Source organism: Myodes glareolus, chromosome 10 (assembly GCF_982192425.1).
Source record: "Myodes glareolus chromosome 10, mMyoGla1.1, whole genome shotgun sequence".
In the NCBI taxonomy this organism is placed as follows: Eukaryota; Metazoa; Chordata; class Mammalia; order Rodentia; family Cricetidae; genus Myodes; species Myodes glareolus.
Window position 1 is genome coordinate 527,575 of NC_142035.1, and position 19,034 is coordinate 546,608.

The following is a 19,034-nucleotide window of genomic DNA, read 5'->3' on the forward strand; positions in this document are numbered from 1 at the left end:
GGTAGCTTCCCACTGACCTTCCTTAATAGGTAGACCCTCCTTCACTGTCTCCCTGTCACCTCCATCTAATCTGACAACCCCAAACTCTTATCCAGGGGTATGCTGTAAACAGAAGCCCCTCACTGTCTGCGTGAGAACCCCCAGGCATTGTGTTCCACCCAATGTCCATTGGACCTGTTGTTGGCTGTGGAGGGAGCCACTGTGCCAATCTCTGTACCTCTAGTAGCTCCAGGGAGGACTGGCTTCCCACTTGGGCCAGGTGAACAGGGCCCCGTGTTCTCTCAGAACACACCTGTCTGCCTAGACTCCTGAGCTGCCTTTATCATTCTCATCACCATCTGAAGGGATGGAAGTGGTTTAATTCATTCCTTCCTGGGCCTTGCATGGGGAGTTTAGAAACACTCTCACACAACAATGTAAACTGGCCACATGAGGGAAGAGCAGGGCTCCCTGACCCCGTGGAGCTCATCTATTTCTCCAAGAATCCACAACACAAAAATTTAAATTTAAAGAACAAAAGACATCTCAGACTGATACATCAACTGTTCCTAAAACACCAGACAGGTTTGTGGGAGATAAAGAGAAAAAGAATCAACAAGAATCCCAGGTGACTTAAAAACTGGTTCTGCAACCCAAGCAGGTGGGGTGAGATAGGGGAAGCGTGGTACCGTGTTCACTCATATGTGAGCACTCCTAAGTGTGAATGCCCACCATGTGCCTGACCCAGGTGAGCAACAGGAGGAAGAGAAAGAATGCCAGTCTAGAAGCCTCAAGCCCTACCTCTGGTTAAACCTTCTCTTGTCTGACAAAATCTGACTAGCACCCAGCTCTGAGACAAGCAGCATTTCTGTGCTCATTCCCATGTCCTGACAAGAACTCCTAACACTGACAGTTATGCTAGAAGCAGCTGAGAGAAAAGCAACTCACCAGACACCTCTTCTACTGCTGAGGAACATGCTAGCAAAGATGTACTTAGCAAAGTATCAGGGTGGGGCAGGGAAGGTACCAGGGTCTTTTGGGGATTCCAAACCATTGGGCAAGCAGGTCTATATTCCAAAAGGCATGGATAAGGGAGATATCCCTTTTATCAACCAAGTGGAGAAAAGTGTTCTGGGGAAGACAGAGACTGTTCACATGAGCCCTCTAGGTCCAGGTCTGGGAATATCAGGGCCTCCTCTTGTGACTAGAGCTGAGGATGAGCTCAGTGGGAAGTAGAGTGGATTCTTGAAAGGCATTTATGATATAAGGCCCTTGCTGGTCAGCAAAAGCAATCTGCCCAGTAGGAGCCAGGCTTCCTACACTGGGGACAATGCATGCTCTAAGACAGGATGGCTGAGTGGCCTGGCTGTGTATGTACAGCAGACCTAGACAGCAAGAAGTCACAGACACAACAGTCATGCATAGGTCACCATCCTGGGAAGCAAGATGCCTGGGGATACCTACTGTGCCTCTGGAGAAGTACTTGGAGGGGTGAGTCCAGTCTGGAGAACAACGGTGTACCAAACTTTCCTCATCCCAAAAAAACACCTGCAATGCTGTCACTCATGGAGTGGAAGGCTAAGACTGTGATGTCCCTTATCACAAAGCTGGCTGAGAAGAAGCAGGCCTGAGCACACACCCAGCTGCCTTACCTACCACACATGCCTGGCCCCTGGCCCAGGTCTGTGCTCAACGAGAAGGCAGTACCTGGTTCATTGTGGCCCAGTGTATCATAATCAGACTTACTGAGGATCCAAACATTCAGTTTGCCTCTTCAGTAACAGGATTTGCTTTATGCTCACAAAGCCAAGACACTTTCTGCTCACCAGCCATAATCCCCAGTGGTTTGGAGCTATACCATGGGTAGAGCAAGCAGGTGACTTCACATAGCACCATACATGAAAGGACTAGCTTGTCTCAATTCTCCCCAGGATCAACAGTTCCCATCCAAAAACCATTAACACAAACAAACAAAACAAAAAAAGACAGGTTCTCACTGTGTAACACTGGCTGGCCTTGACCTCAGAGATCTGCCCACCTCTGCCTCTCAAGTGCTGGTCTTAAAGGCAAGCACCGCTATGCCTGGCTCACAGCTAGGAATATTAAGAACTGCTATTAAAGCTTATCAAGGTAGGAGATATGCTGGAAGAATAGCTCAGCGGTTAAGAGCACTGATTATTCTTTCAAGTTTGATTCCCAGCACCCATATGGTGGCTTATAACTCCATTTCCAGGGGATCTGGCCCCCTCTTCTTGACCCCATGGACACCAAGCACACACGTGGCATACGTACATACTGGTAAAAAGAACCACTAACATACAAAAAAAAAAAAAGGAGTGCTGGTACACACCTTTAATCCTAGCACTCAAGAAGCAGAGACTGGTGGACTTCTATGAGTTCGAGGCCAGCCTGGTCTACAGAGTGAGTCCCAGGACTACACATAGAAACCCTGCCTCAACGATACAGTCGGAAACCCACATTGCAGCACGGGACTGAGCCCCCCGAGGTCCAAATGAGGAGCAGAAGGAGGAAGAACATGAAAAACGAAGTCAGTACTGCGAGGGATGCCATCACCCACTGATACAAGGGAACGGATCTGATGAGAGTTTACCAAGGCCAGTTGGACTGGGACTGAAAGAGGACGTGATCTAACCAGACTCTCCGAATTTGGCCGGATTCTCTGACTGTGGCTGACCCGAAGTCTATCTGAAAAGCCATTGACTATGACACTGGGACCTGTTTCCTCTACATATAATGGATTTTGGGGATCCAGTCTGTTTGGACACTCACCTTCCTGGACCTGGAGGGAGGGGGAAGGAACTGGAACTTCCCACAGGGCAGGAAACCCTGACCGCCCTGGGGGACGAAGAGGGAGGAGGAGGGGGAGTAGGGGGAGTGGGAGGGTGTTGGGAGGGGGGGTGGAAATGGAAACTTTTATAATTTAATAAAATTTACTAAAAAAAAAAAAAAAAAAAAGAAACCCTGCCTCAAGGGGCTGGAGAGATGGCTCAGCGGTTAAGAGCATAGCCTGTTCTTCCAAAGGTCCTGAGTTCAATTCCCAGCAACCACATGATTGGTGGTTGCTCATGGCTCACAACCATCTGTAAGGAGGTCTGGTGCCCTCTTCTAGCCTACAGGCATACATGCAGACAGAATATTGTAAACATAATAAAAAAATAAATATTTAAAAAAAAAGGAAACCCTGCAAAAAAAAAACCCAAAAACTTAAGATGTCAAAAGCCAGTGAGCTCACTATAGTTGAGGACACAGTTACAATGAGACATCTGTACTGCACCTGACAACAATTGGGTATCACACAGACACAGGGAGGGAAGGTACCAAAGCAGCAGTGACAGGCAGGGGAGAGACCTGATGAGGTGGTGAGAGTCCACATGCTTCTCTGTCAGGCTCTACAGTTCCACCTTTGAACCTTTGTCTTTGTCTCTGACAGTGGCTCCATAGTCATTCCTCTCTGCTAGAGACACACAGACCCACACTTATAGGGCCCATTTGTCTTTTCCCTGAGAAGAGCTGCTATGAACAAGGAGGTCCTGCCCAGCCCTACGGAGCACTAAATCGCCCCTGACCTCACTCTTCACAGGACCTTGATCCTAGAACACTGCTCTGAATGAATCTGGTCACTGAATAGTCAAAAATGTCCAGATCTGTTCTCAGTCAACTCCCACTGAGGTCTACAGGTGCTTAAGAGTTTGTTAACCATAGTCATGTGATATGAGGACCTTTGTCCATTCCCTGAGGCCCTGCTGTCACTTGCAGAAACAGAGACACCCCAGTAATTGAAAGCAGTCTCCTACCTGGATAATGTCCATGAGTTTTTGCAGCCCAGCCGTGTTGGTGAACACACCAGGACCTGTGGAGTATGGGAGGGTTGGCATCCACACAAGCAGAAGAGACTGAGTCCCACATTAAAAGGAGCCAGCACAGATTCACTTAAGCTCTACCTCATGTCTGCTGAAGCAACCAGACTCCCCATAACAAAGATCAAGGACAGGATGCTAGGGAAGGCATATGACATGTTTTTCCTGATGTTAAGGAGCAGTCATACGGGAAAATCTCCCCAAAGGAGCACAGGCTTCCCGAATAACTGCGTGGTCCAACGTTAGGTGGAACTGGTGCTGTCCCCCAGTGCATAGCAGTCACTGCCGCATGTGGTATTGCAGACCTCACCCCACTCAGCAGAACAGCCCATAACAACACTGCCCTAGCATGGAGAGATGGCTCAGAGGTTAAGAGCACTGGCTGTTCTTCCAGAGGTCCTGAGTTCAATTCCCAGAAACCACATGGTAGCTCACAACCATCTATAATTAGATCTGGTGCCCTCTTCTGGCCTGCAGGCAGAACCTATATACATAATAAATAAATAAATCTTTTAAAAAAGGGGGGGAGGGAAAGTTGGAGAGACGGCTTGATAGTTAAGAGCATTGACTGCTCTTCCAGAGGACCTGGGTTGGTTCAATTACTAGCACCCACATGGCAGTTCACAACTGTCTGTAAATCCAGTTCCAGGGGAATCTGACACCTTCACACAATGCACATAAAATAAAGTTAAATAAATCATTAAAAAACAAAAACAAAACAAAACAAAAACCCACTGTCCTTTGGAAATTGGATCTCCCAAAGTAAGTGGAAATTGGATCTGGTAGCTAGGGGGAGAAGTCAGAGAGGACCACATCTCACTTAATCCACTAAGATCTCTGATATTCCTTCGTAAAAGGCAACTAACTAGGACATAATATAGTAAGAAACCAAGCATAGGGAGCTGGAGAGATGATGGCTCAGAGGTTAAGAATACTGACTGTTCTTCCAGAGGTCTTGAGTTCAATTCCCAGCAACCACATGGTGGCTCACAACCGTCTATAATGAATTTCAGTACCCTCTTTTGACATGCAAGCAGAACATAAATAAATTTTAAAAGAAAAAAAAAAAGAAAGAAAGAAAGAACGCACAAATGGGAAAGCTGCCAAAGAGCATAAGGTTGGCCAAATGTCACTACCACCTCCACGTCTCGATCAGAAAGAGAAAGCTAGCTGGACTCTGGTCAATTCTATAATCTTAGAACTCTAGAGACAAAGGCAAGAGGATCAAGTTCAAAGCCAAGATATATAGCAAGAACTTCTCCAGGGGCTAGGGATGGAGCACTGCCTACCATGAATGAGATCCTGGGTTCACACTCCAGAACTACCCAATAATAAACAAACAAGCACGTAGGGTGAGCTGGTTGGGAGCGTCACTGACTGGACTCTTGTTCATGAGGAGGGCATGACAGCGACCTGTTGACACTGGGAGCCAAGTGCTACTCTGCAACTTGTGCTGACTGCCGGACATGGAACAACCCCCACCCCGTTCATCTACATGAAAACCACTAGCCTGGCATGTTCCTCTATACAGGCAACCCAAGACTCACGTCCTGCCAGGTGCTGGATTATCTGGTCCAGTGATTCCAAAATGCAGCCTTTGGTTTGAAATGTTATTTGGGCTTCAGCAAACAGCTCAAAGATGTAGCTGCCAAAGAGAAGAACAGAAGCTTGAGAATGAGGAGGCAAGGCTGTGGTTTCTGTGAACCTACAAGGTGGGTGGCCTTCAAATTTCTTGCACTCAGAAATAATTGCTGAGTACTTCAACGAGGCCAGCATTGGAGACAAGATACTTCTCCTTTCAGTAATCTCCTGGTAGGCAGAGGACAGCAAGTTACTGTCATGAGAATCACGGTCAGGGGTGGCCTGAGTACAGGTCTTTAGAGGCAAAAAATAACTCTGGGTAGTAACTCTAAGAGCCTAAGAGATGGGAAGGGGCAAGAGAAGCCACAGAAGAGGGGAGGCTGTGGCAGGGTCTTCAGGTGCAGGTAGAGAAGGCCAAAAAGGCACACTAGAACCTAGGTCAGGTTGCCTTATCTGGAAGTAACTGGGAATACCTACAGAGGTTAGTGCTCAGGGGAACAAAATGGTTCAGGGAGAAGGTAGAAAGCTCCAGACCCCAGAAAATGCTTTAACATCCATAAGCCCAGACCAGGTCCTAGCACAGCTACTGGCCAGAGAGAACTGGAAGAAAAAGCTGGAGGAGACACTGCAGTAGTGTATGTTGTTACTCCCAATGTTTTCAATGACTACATAAAAAGCTGGCAACTGAGCCATGCGGTGGTGGCACACGTCTCTAATCCCAGCACTCGGGAGGCAGAGGCAGGTAGATTTCTGAGTTTGAGGCCAGCCTGGTCTACAAAGCAAGTTCCAGGACAGGCCCCAAAGCTACAGAGAAACTCTGGAAAAATCAAAAAAGGGAGGGGAGAGGAGGGGAGGAGAGGGGAGGGAGGAAAGCTGGCAACTGGCTTGGAGAGATGGCTCAGTGGTTAAGAGTGCTTGCTCCTTTTCCAGAGGACCTGAGTTTGGTTTTCAAAACCCATATAGGGTAGCTCACGACTTTAACGCTAGATCCAAGACATCCAACAGCCTCTTCCAAACTTCACAGGCACCAGCACACGTGGCACACATTTACACAAACACACACACACACATAGAAGGAAAAATAAAATAAATCCTTTTTAAAAACCTGGTAACTCTTCTTAAGCCTTGAAAATTGAAACCAAACCTCACTGCTGGGTGAAGTACCCAGTCAGAACCTCGTGAGGACACTATCTCCAACCCTAAACAGGACTTGAGGAAATGAGGTCAGCATCTGTCCCTACCTTCCAGGTTTGGTGACTCCTCGGTCATCCCCAGGCAGCTGGACAGCATCAATAGCCCCCTCCAAGCGAAGCAGGATCACTGTGAATCAAGGGCACATCAGGAGCATGCCTCCCGTCCAGCCCACAGGGAAGGAAAAGAAGCACTTACTCTTCAGCTTTGCGATGTCTTCCAGCTCCATGTTGAACCCTGGGTGAGAAAGTATGTATACAATTCCTTACAGTTCTAGCTTCAAGAACCAGGGTTCCCAGTGTGGTAGAAAGGGGGGGGGGCTGGAGAGATGGCTTAGTGGTTAAGAGCATTGCCCGCTCTTCCAAAGGTCCTGAGTTCAATTCCCAGCAACCACATGGTGGCTCACAACCATCTGATATGAGGTCTGGTGCCCTCTTCTGGTCTTCAGGCATACACGCAGACAGAATATTGTATACATAATAAATAAATATTTTTTTTTAAAAAAAAGAAAGGGTAGGTTAGGTGGGATCCACATTTGAATTGGACACAACGGTATGAGCCCATGTTCACATTTAGAAATACACATAGATACATCCATGCACACAAAGGTTCTTCATACTCTGCTCTCAAAAGACTTAAAAATAATTAATGGGCAGTAATCATCAGCATGTGCCCACATGTACTCAGACAGAACATATGAGGACATATGAGGACAGAGAGCAGAGAATAACATCGGAAGGAAACCAGGGCTTGCTGGAGGCTAGCACGTGTCAGGTCTGGGCAGGAAGCAGTGGAGTATCACAAGCACAGCGGCAGAGAAGTTGTCCATGTGGCTAAGCCAGTTGGCAGGACACAGAATACGTTCAAGAGGATCGAGGTGGGATACTGAGCCTCAGCAGTAAAACTGATGTTGGATTGTACTAACCACAGATAGTTAAACACATGAGTAATGATTAATAATGGTTAATATTATCAACCTGATAATCTTGAGAATAAGCTAGGACAAAAATCTCTGGTCATGTCTGTTCATAAAAGAAGTTTCTAGGCCAGATGGTGGTGGTGCACGCCTTTAATACCAGCACTTGGGAGGCAGAGGCAGGGGGATCTCCTGAGTTTGAGGCCAACCTGATCTACAAGAGCTAGTTCCAGGACAGGCTCCAAAGCTACAGAGAAACCCTGTCTTGAAAAACCAAAAAGGAAAAAAAAAGTTTCTAGGTTGGGTTAATTGAAATGTTAAGGCCCATCCTAAATAGAAAAAAAGAAAGAAAGAAAGAAAGAAAGAAAGAAAGAAAGAAAGAAAGAAAGAAAGAAAGAAAAAAGCAAAACGCAGGGTGTGGTGGTGTGGTGCACACTTAGGAAGCAGAGACAAGTGGATTTCTGTGAGTTCCAGGCCACGCTGGTCTACAGAGAGATACAGTACAGCGAGGATTACATAGAGAAACCCTGTCTCACAAAAAAAAAAAAAGAAAGAAAGAAAAAGTGAGGTTCAGTAGCATCTCTCTCACTCTCTTCCCTTCCCTTCTCCCCTCATTCTTGACTGCAAACACACTAGCTGCACAAGCCTTCATCACTACAAAGTCCCAGTTATGATGAGTTGTACTCTGAGAATGTGAACCAAGATAATTCTTGCTTCCTTAAGTTGCTTTGGTTAGGTTTTTTGTTATGACAAGGAGAAAAATAACTAATCAATGTTCAGACATGCTATTCAAACACTGTTCCCCTCTGAAGATAGCAATCACTAATTTAGATTCAACTCAAGTTTTCAGAACTGAAATGGGTAGAGTGTGTTCATCGTGATCCTTCTTTTCCACTATGAACAGCGCCACCACAGAGCTGAACAATCTTTACATTATTTCTGCTACAAAATTAAAGGGCTGAATGAGACATCACCACCTTCAGATAACTGAGAATTACTGAATCTAGGCATCAAATAGTCACAATATTACCAAAGAAAAGGAAGGAGAAGGTAACTATGAGCCATTAAAGATGAATTAGAGCCAGGCAGTGGTGGTGTACACCTTTAATTCTAATACTCGGGAGGCAGAGGCAGGCAGATCTCTGTGACTTCGATGCCAGCGTGGTCTACAAGAGCTAGTTCCAGGACAGGCTACAGAGAAACCCTGTCTCGAAAAACCAAAATAAATAAATAAATAAATAAATAAATAAATAAATAAATAAATAAAGGTGAATTAGAAGCTGGGTGGTAGCCGCACACGCCTTTAATCCAAGCACTCGGTAAGCAGAGGCAGGCAGATCTCTGTGAGTTCAAGGTCAGCCTGGTCTACGAGAGCTAGTTTCAGGACAGCTACGTGTCTCCAAAAAAAAAAAAACAAAAAAAAAAAACAAAAAAACAACAAAAAAGATGAATTAGAAGTTGGGTAAGAGAAGTAGAGCTATGGCTGTGATGGCCAACCTCTTTCTTGATTGGTGGCATTCTCTGGATGTTCGGTTCATCATGTATATGTGATCTATATTCTTTTGTGTGTGTGCTGTATACATATATGCCTGTGTGCATATCCATATATATGTGTAATGTATATGTATGCATATCCATGTATATCAGCACTTGTACATAGTGGCCAAAGGACAATAACAGTTGTCTTCCTCAATTGCGCCTTAGCTTAATTTCCTTAAAACAAGGTCTCTCACTGAACCTGAAACTCAGTGTTTTGGCTAGGCTGGCAGGCCAGTGAGCTACTGGAATTCATCTGTCTCTGTATCTGTAACACTGTTGCTATAAACTAAAGCAGCCAGAGATGACTTTTTTGTGTGGATTTCCTGTACCTATGCTTTGCTTTAAAATTAAAAGCCAGGCTGGGTATGGTGGTGTATGCCTTTTAATCCCAGCAGGCAGGGGAAGGCAGATCTCTGAGGCAAGCCTGGTCTACATAGCGAGTTCCAGGACAGCCATGATTATGCTGAGAGACCCTGTCTCAAAAAACAATAAACAAAACAAAACAAAAAATTAGCTAGGAAAAGAAGTAAAGACTTCAGCGAACACTGGAAATGGGGCTGGAGACAGCTCAGTTGACAGAATGCTTACCTACTATGCACAAAGTTCTGGGTTTGATCTCAGCACCAAATAAACCAGGAATGGTGGCCTAAGTTTAAAATCTCAGCTCCTGGGAGATAAAGGCAAGAGGACCCGAAGCTAAAGTCCATCCTTTCTTTCCTACATAAGCTTGAGGCCAGTCTAAGGGACATGAAACTCTTGTCTCAAAGAAAAGAAAATGAAAAGGACTGAAAGCATCCAATGAGCCATTTTCCTACAATTGAAGCAAGCCACCCAGGAGGGAAGAGGAAAGTTCATAAGACTCAGGAAGTACACAGAACTTAAAACTCTCAGAAAGCTGAAATGTACAAGAGTCACAAACTCCCTCCTCAAGGTTACACAGGCAGCAACAATTGCTAGGGAGAAGAGGCTTTTGCCCCTTGAGTACCCTTTACTCATGTGGCCCACTGTCATTCTTTTGTTTGTTTGCTTTTGAGACAGGGTCTCTCTATCTAGTCCTGACTGTCCTGGAACTCACTGAATTAGATCGGGTAGAAGTATTTCTTTGGTCTGTTATTGGTGCCCTATCTGGGATGAACAGATAGGAAGTCACACACCAGGAACCCTGACCCAAGTCTCTCAGCAAACTCATGTCACAGAGAGTTATCTGGACTGCACTGATACAGAAGATACTTCTATGACAAGCCTCCAATAGGCCCAGACTCCACTTCTAAGATATGCCTCCAATAGGCCCAGGCACTTTTCAATTTTTGGTCATAATCTTACCTGAGCCAGGGGTGTCTGCACTGAACTCCAGGTGGAGTTCACTCTGCTGAGCCACCCGGGCTTGCTCTTCCAAAACCTGGTTGATAGCCTCCAGTCCTGAAGCCACATCACGGGGCGTCAGGTCAAAAGAGGCCGACTCTTCACATATCTTCTCCTGAGGGCCAAAGTAAACCCATGTTATGGCAGAGAGGGGCAGAATAAGAACTCTAGGAAGCAGAAGTGAAGATGTATGAGCAATAGAAAGACAACAGCCAAGTCCCCAAAGCTCTGGTTCCTGGTCTCTAAAGCCAAAGCTGGTCCAAAGATGATTCGCTGCCCTCACCAATATTTTAAAAGATTATTTCACTTGAGTTACCAAAATTTTTTTTATTGGAATGTTTATCAGCAAAAGCAGTATTTTGGGCTTCAAAAGTCAGAAGATACCACATATCAGCTCAAGAATTCCCATAGCAACAGTTGCCTGGAGCTAAGTAGGAAATAAGGTCATGCTTGGGGTGGGGTGGACCTGGCTCTCCGGCAGTCTCCTCCCAGGTTTCATAGCAGCTAAGGATGAGAAAGTTCATTCCACACAACCCCGAGGATGCAGTGACAATAGAGACAGGGGTAGTGGAGTCACTATGATAACGTGCTGGTGAAAAAGGGCAGGGGACCCAGGAGGGCCTCCAGGAACCACTCTTATTGCTATTGGCACCAAAGATGAGCAGCTGTTGCTACAGAAGTTTCCTAAGGGTCAAGTCAAGTAGCCTAAAGAGCAGAGGCATGCAGGGAAGACAACAGCATATGGTAAAGCGATAGCAGAGCCAGGAGAGCCCTACCAACTGGCCAGAAGGGCAGGAGCCCAGTAAGAGGTTCACATATGGACCCTGCACCTAAGGGCACATCTGAAGCCCAGCTGGCCAGTCTCTGGCCTGGGTGAGGCAACTCATAGACCACAGGGGAGCAGCAGACCTGGGTCTGCTTGCTGCTGAGAATTAGGCTTCTGGGTCTCCAGAAGACATCTAGCAAGCTAGGAGAGATAGGAAATGCTTCGTATAGAAGTCAAGGGGGACTCACCACATTGTGGGCTTCATCAAAGATTACGACTGTCCCCTTCAGGTCAATGTTGTGTGCCTTACGACTCTACAAAGAAGGGAAGATACCACAGGCTGGAGCTGAGTCAGGCCAGCTGAGAGTAAAGCCTGTATACACAGGAAAAGAGGTAATCTGAGGCATGTGGTGGGTACCAAACACTATAAATAGGACACACACACACACACACACACACACACACACACACACACAAATGGAAGAAAGAACAAAAGTTCTCATACTCCACTATGAGGATTGGCACTTACTCCAAGCTATCTATGGAAAACAGATTTATAATACATGCTGAGGAACACTGTGGTGTGAAGATGTGTTGCTGTGACTGGTGTAATAAAAAGCTGAATGGCCAATAGCTAGGCAGGAGAGGATAGGCAGGACTTCCAGGCAGAGAGAGAGGAAGTTAGGGGACCGAATCTAGGTGTATGGAAGACACCAATGGGACATCAAACATACGGGACAGAGGAAAGGTAACCGAGTCACATGATAGAACATAGATTAATTAAATTATAAGAGCTAGTTAGAAAGAAGCCTAAGCTAATGCCAAGCTTTCATAATTAGTAAGTCTCTGTGTTGTTATTTGTGGGCTGGTGGTCCCAATAAGAAAGTACTATTACAAGTACCTACCCAAACCTAACCAAAGTTGGATACTTGTGGTCATATGTATTAAGGAAATTGCTCACACGGCAGGAGTATGTTGTACAGTACTGTTGATGGCTGAGTATTCCAATAAGATGGCTAGGCAGGAAAAAGAAATCACCTCTAAGCCTGATGACCTGATTCCTATCTCTGGAACCTACAAGGCAGCAGAGGAAGAGAACTGAACCTATAAGATGGCTCGGCAGGTTCCACATCCACGGGAGCCTTCTTTCTGTCTACTCCGTTACCTCCAATAGCATCTTCTGCTATCTACTCCCCTGACTCCAGACACAAAAATCCAAGCTCTATATGAGATGCCTTAGGATAGCACCCAGCACTAAGTTCTTGATAATATTTACCACAGGGATTCAAAGCAAAAGATACCCACCAAGTTATTACTGACACTAAAAGTTACTGAACACAAGGAGCATATCTTCAGCTATGAGAGTCAAGAATGTTAAGAGAGTGCTTGCCTAATATGCATGAAGCCTTGGGTTTTATGCCCAACATTACATAAAACAGACCTAATAGTACATGCCTACAATTGTAGACCTCAGTACAAGTAAGAGAATCAAAAGTTCAAGGCCACCCTCAGCTATATAGCAGCAGGTTAGAGGTCAACCTTAGAAATATTTGACCGCATGTTAGAAAAAAAATCCTTTGGTACCAGCAAGAAGGTTCGGTGGGTAGAGGCACTTGTCAAGTCTGACAATCTCAGTTTAGTCTCTGAGACTCACTTGGTAGAAGGGAGAACTAACGCCTCCAAATTATCTTCTGATATCCACGTACACGATTCACATGTATTTGCACACACACACACACATTTTATTTATACATATATAATATATATTATATAATATTTATATATGTCTTATATTTTATTTATATATATATATATATTTTTTAATTTGTTTTCTTTTTTTTTTTTTCAAGACAAGATTTCTCTGTTTAACAGCTCTGGCTGTCTTGGAACTCCTTTGCAGACCAGACTGGCCTTGAACTTGTCAGAGGCAAAATCCACCTGCCTCTGACTCCTGAGTGCTGGGATTAAAGCCATGCGCCATCACTGTCTGGACATAATTTTAAAATTCTAAGAAAAAGAAAAAATTCTAGCTATATTAAATGAGATGAGTAGTGCACAAAAAGATGCCAGACAAACAGACAGAACATTACAGAGTGCAAAAATGCTCATTTCTGTTATCTGAACTTCCTATGATCTGATCTGAAAGTGACTGAGATGAACTGTCAAAACCAAGGAAGCAAACATTGGCTCAAAGTTAACAATCTGGGCTCTTTCCATTCTATTTATCCTGCGTATGCCCAGGTAGCTAAGAATGATGAACCCATAGCTCTGGTAATTCATAGCTGAATGTGGACAGGTCTTCTGCCCAATCAGTGATGGAAAAGAGGCCTCCTCTCCACAGTTGCTCTCTGAGGATCTAACAAACAAAAGTTCAGGCAGCCCCTCTAAAGCCTAGGGACAACCCTGGACGAAAGCAATCACAACCTCCTCACCTTAGCATCCAACAAGTAATTGTATGGCATAAAGATGATGTCAGCTTGCTGCTTCATGTTTCGAGAAAGGTAGTATGGGCACACTCTGGATGTAAAAAGAGACAGAAGACCCTGTAAGTCTCTTCACAGGATACGCAAACAGTGAACTATTACATGAGCACTGTGCCCTCTGATGAAGGAGGAGACTCTCATTCTGTACCAAGAGCCTCAAAGAAATTGGTACCTGGGGAAAAAGGGCAGCCCAAGTGATTTTTTTTTCAGTATGTAAAGGTATCACCTGTCTTAAAATTTAATGGGTGTTGGGCCTGGTGGTACACATCTTTATTCCCAACACTTATGAGGTAGAAGTAAGGGAATCTGATCAAGTCAGACTGACCTTAAAAATGAGTTCTGGATCACAGTACCGAGTCACATACTGAGACCATTTCAAAATAAACAAACAAACCCCCAAACCCAAAACTCGATGGGGTCAGGGAAATGTCTCAGCAAGTAAATCACTTGCCGTACAAACCTGGTAACCTCAGTTCAATTCTTAGAATCCATATACAGTTGGAAAAAGAGAACCAACTCTACAAAACTGTCTTCTGACACCCACATGAACCACCCACGCACACACCAACCACCCCCACACACCACATACATACATACATACACACACACACCAACCACACACACATCACACATATACATACCACATACACACTAACCACACACACACAACACACACAATAATAGGAATTATTAGAATGTTATTAGAATGAGTTATTAGAATGTTTGCCTGACATATACAGTCCTGGGTTCAATCCCATCTACCAAACAAACCCGACCTGATGGCAAAAAATTGAAAGCCTGAAGCTCAGTTCAAGGCCATCAGGCTGCGAAATGGCTCAGGAAAATGTGCTTGCCATATAAGCATCAAAAACACAGTCCAGATCCCCAAAACCAATATAAAGCCAGAAACTATAATCTCAGAGAAATGGGAGGCAGAGACAGGATAATTCTTCTAAGTTCTCGGGCCAGTTAGCCTGGCATATTCAGTGATAAACAAGAGATTCTATCTTAAGGTAGAAAGCAAGAACCAGCTGGGTAGTGGTGGCGTATGTCTTTAATCCCAGCACTCAGGATACAGAGGCAGGCGAATCTCTGTGAGTTTGAGGCCAGCCTGGCCTACAAGAACTAGTTCCAGGACAGGTACCAAAAGATACACAGAGAAACTTTGTCTTGGGGGGAAAAAAAAGCAAGAACCAACACCCAAGAGCGTACACCTATAGACACTATACACATATGCAAAAATTAAAAACAGAATGGGGGTGGATTCATGGTCATCTTGGTCACACAGTAAGCTCTAAATTGGCTTGGATTTATTTATTTTTCTGCCTAAATAAAAAACAAGAACAAAAATAAAAAACCCTTCATAAAAACAAAATCTAACCCCACTCCTGGGCACAGGCCACCAGAAACAAAAACCACATAAATAAAAGAAATATAGGAAATAAAAGTGGTGTGGGAGAATTGTCTGTATTCTGTCAATCATGTATTTTAATAAAACGCTGATTGGCCAGGCAGGAAGTATAGGTGGGTCAACCAGACAGGAAGTGGAGGCAGGGCAATGAGAATAGGAGAAGGCTAGGGAGGAGGAAACTTCCTCAGCCACTCCTGTGCAGACCACCGAAGAGGCAACATGTAAGCTGACAGCTAAAAAAGGTACCAAGCCATATGGCTAACATAGATCAAAATAATGGGTTAAGATAAGTCATAAGAACTAATAAGTAGCCTGACTTAATGGGCCAATCAGCTTTATAACTTATAGAGATCTCTGTGTGACTGATTTTTCTCTTTGGGACATGCCGGCTGTGGGGTACCAGGCGGGACAGAAACCCCAACAAGCCGGCCCTCATGTTACATAAAAGAAATACAAGAAAGAAAGAAAGAAAGAAAGAAAGAAAGGAAGGAAGGAAGGAAGGAAGGAAGGAAGGAAGCAAGCAAGCAAGCAAGCAAGCAAGCAAGCAAGCAAGCAAGCTTTTCCCTTAGTATAACAAAGTCTCAAGTCTCAATCTGTCTTTCTTTTTTGCAGTAATGGGAATGGAACCCTGGGGCCTCACACAAATCAAGCAAGAACTACATACAGCCTTGGGTGTTACAAAACTACAAGTCATAGATGTATAGTCAGGCTTGGTAGTGTACATCTACAATCCCAACACACGGGAGGTAAAGGCAAGAGGATCAGAAGTTGAGGGTCATTCTCAGTTACATAGCAAATCTTGGAAGTCAGTATGGACTGAGATTGTCTCAAACAAAACCCCACAAATTTACTATCCGCAGAAAGAAGTTAAGCTTCATATGCCCATAAGGAAAGCCAATCATGGTAAGTCAGAAAGCGTTTGGAGAATACACACAAACAACACTGTGCTTATACAATAGACGCTGTTCACAATGGTCCTCCTGGAGTGGGCTCAAGGACAGGGAACAGGAGCTGATTTCATATTTTTCACCTTACATTCCTCAGAACTGCTTAAATTTCTTTCACATTATTAGTTTCATAAATAGAAAAGAAAACGATATTGTGCTTCCCATATGAGTTGTCAAGGAAAGATAAAATAGCCTTGGGCTCACAGGGTGAGGTCTCACTTGTGTTTGCTTCCATTCTTGACAAGGTCCTCAATGTCCAGGATAGGGGTAACCAACTCCTGCTCCAGGCTTTTCTCTGCAGGTAAGATATAGAGTAAGCTCATGCTCAGGAACCCAAGAGACACAAAAGACAGAAGAAAGCCTATGAAGCAGCATTCTGTAACTTTTGGACTTATCAGATTCTTTCTGGTATGTCTTCCCAGGAGAGACCACAACCTGAAGTAATCTCAAGAGAGCCTTGCTCTGTATTTGGGAGACAGGTAGCAGTATTTCCACAATATCTCCACAAGGTCCCAAGCAGCCTGTCTACTCTTGGACACCACAAAACAGGACAGGAAAGACCACAAGCCTTCCTGAGGCAGAGTATGGCAGAGCAGTCCACAGACTCACAGCTTTTCATCATCATTCACAGAGCATAAAAAATAGGCTGGGCATGGTGATGCACGCCTTTAATCCCAGCACTCAGGAGGCAGAGGCAGGCAGATCTCTGTGAGTTCGAGGCAGCCTGGTCTACAGAGTAAGTTCCAGGACAGCTAGGGTTGTTACACAGAGAAACCCTGTCTCTAAAAGTCAATAATAAAGGCTGGAGAGATGGCTCAGCAGTTAAGAGCACTGTCTGCTCTTCCAGAGGTCCTGAGTTCAATTCTCAGCAACCACATGATGGCTCACAACTCTTTGTAGTAAGATCTGGCACCCTCTTCTGGCCTGCAGGCATATATGCAGACAGAACACTGTATACATAATAAATAAACTTAAAAAAAATAACAATGAATAAACAAACAAACAAACAAACAAACAATGGATGAATGAAATAGTACTGCTCGCCCTAGCTTTCTACCAATCAGTGGACCAGAGAGTGGCACCAAAAAAGCTGCACCTTGAATGCCATTAAGCAGGGCACTCAGGCAGAGTCTACCCAGTTCAACTTGTAGTCCATTCCGTTTCTTACAACAAGAGCTCAGGAACAGACACCATCTGTGCTGCCTACAAGGCAAAAAGCAGAAAGGTCCTTAAGGACTACCCTGCCATAACACAACCCCCCCAATCAGAAACTACTGGAATGCCTCAGGAAGTGACTGCCAACTATGGAGCAGCTATATATATGGAACCCAGCAAGCCTCCTGACAGCTCCCAGTTCTACTTCCTGCCCAAACCAGGTATCAGGCTCCCTCTCTGGGGGTAGAATTAAGGCCCATCTCTCAGCTGCAAAGGCTAAAACACAGACACACACACCCAGTGGTGGCCTCTCAAAAAAAAAAAAAAAAGCCCCCAGGAATAGCAGGGCTAGTAAGAAGAGAAGATCATATCCCTCAAGACCATACAACAGATCAGTCATTCAGCTCACACTAGCAGAAAACCAGTTGGCCATATTTTTTGTTCAAAGCCCAGGAAGGGACACCTGTAGAGGGAGAGCAAAGGTGGGGAGAGATGACAAGAGTTGTCTCAGAACCATTTCTGAATAACTCCTAACTCCTAGGTAGCGATGGCTTGCCATCTACCTCCCAGGTTCTTTTCTGATGCCAGACAGACAGCATTCTTTACCACCTCCCTTTCTCACCAATAGCACAAGCCTTTTGTGCTACCTGGTTTTATGGCAACCCGACACAAGCTAGAGCAATTTGGAAGACAGAACCTTAATTGAGAAAATGCTCCAACAGATTTGTCAGAGGACAAGCCAGTGATATATTTTCTCCATTAATGACTGATGTGGGGGCGAGCCCATCTCACTGTGGGTGGTGGCACACCTAGGCTGAAGGTCCTGGTTGCTGTGGGATAATGCTCTTGAACACTGTTAAGATTTGTCACTCATATTGGTTTAATAAAACACTAACTGGACAGTAGCCAGGAAGAAGTATAGGTGGGCGAACAAACTAAGAGAATTCTGGGAAGAAGAAAGGCAGAGAGATGCAGTCGTTAGGCAGATGCAGAGGAAGAAAGATGAGAATGCATCACTGAGAAAAGGTACCAAGCCACATGGATAAGTATAGATAAGAATTATGGATTAATTTAAATTGTAAGAGCTAGTTAATAATAAGCTTGAGCTAATAGGCCAAACAGTTTATAATTAATATAAGCGTCTGTGTGTTTCTTTGGGACTGAACAGGACTGGACAGGACAAACTTTCGTCTACACCTGGTTCTTACAAGAAAGCAAGACAAGTAAGCCACAGGAAGCAACAAAGTAAGCAGCATCTCTCCACAGCCTCTGCTTTCAGTCTCCAGGTCCCTGCCTTGAATTTCCTACCCTGCTTCCCTGGATGATGTACCACAAACTATAAGATAAAATAAACCCTAAGAAACCTTCGTCTAGAAACCTCCATGGGGCTGCCTCCTATTCCAAAGACAGGCAACACTGGCCAGCTAACGAGTCTGCCAGAACAGACAAGCAAGTTCACAGGTAAGCAGCCATCCAAAAGGCCAAGCAGTGAGACAACCAAATAAGTATAGAAGGAGCTGGTTTGTAGTGCATAAAACTAAGCCAAGGAGCCTAAGATACACAGAGGTCATAGCTGTTAAGCCAGGTGGAATGGCTTCTTTCTCTCAAAAGAACATAGAGCTCTGAGAAAGGGGTTTTATAGCACAGGGCCATTGTTGTGGTAAAACTCCCTCAACCCTCAGGACCTGTGAAGGGGAAGGACATTGTAGATGAGAGTTAGGGCAGAACACGAAGCTTATAGGCATCAAAATGCTGACCTACACAGCGTGGAAAACTGATCAGGGTTGTTCCCAAAGGAACTATACCAGAACAGTCTGGCATAATGC

The 19,034-nt window shown here is 44.8% G+C and overlaps 1 protein-coding gene across 3 annotated transcripts in view; it reads right to left on the bottom strand.

Annotated features, from left to right (window-relative positions):
- Rtel1 (regulator of telomere elongation helicase 1) overlaps positions 1 to 19,034 on the bottom strand; it is a 36,560-nt gene that overhangs the window by 11,463 nt on the left and 6,063 nt on the right. For all 3 annotated transcript variants that reach the window (XM_048441376.3, XM_048441375.3, XM_048441374.3), the window contains exons 7-14: positions 16,273 to 16,348; positions 13,645 to 13,729; positions 11,461 to 11,526; positions 10,408 to 10,561; positions 6,828 to 6,866; positions 6,680 to 6,758; positions 5,405 to 5,502; positions 3,795 to 3,850 (exon numbers count right to left, since the gene is read on the bottom strand). In XM_048441376.3, the coding sequence (XP_048297333.3) occupies positions 3,795 to 3,850; positions 5,405 to 5,502; positions 6,680 to 6,758; positions 6,828 to 6,866; positions 10,408 to 10,561; positions 11,461 to 11,526; positions 13,645 to 13,729; positions 16,273 to 16,348 (653 nt within the window). The remainder of the gene's footprint in view (positions 1 to 3,794; positions 3,851 to 5,404; positions 5,503 to 6,679; positions 6,759 to 6,827; positions 6,867 to 10,407; positions 10,562 to 11,460; positions 11,527 to 13,644; positions 13,730 to 16,272; positions 16,349 to 19,034) is intronic.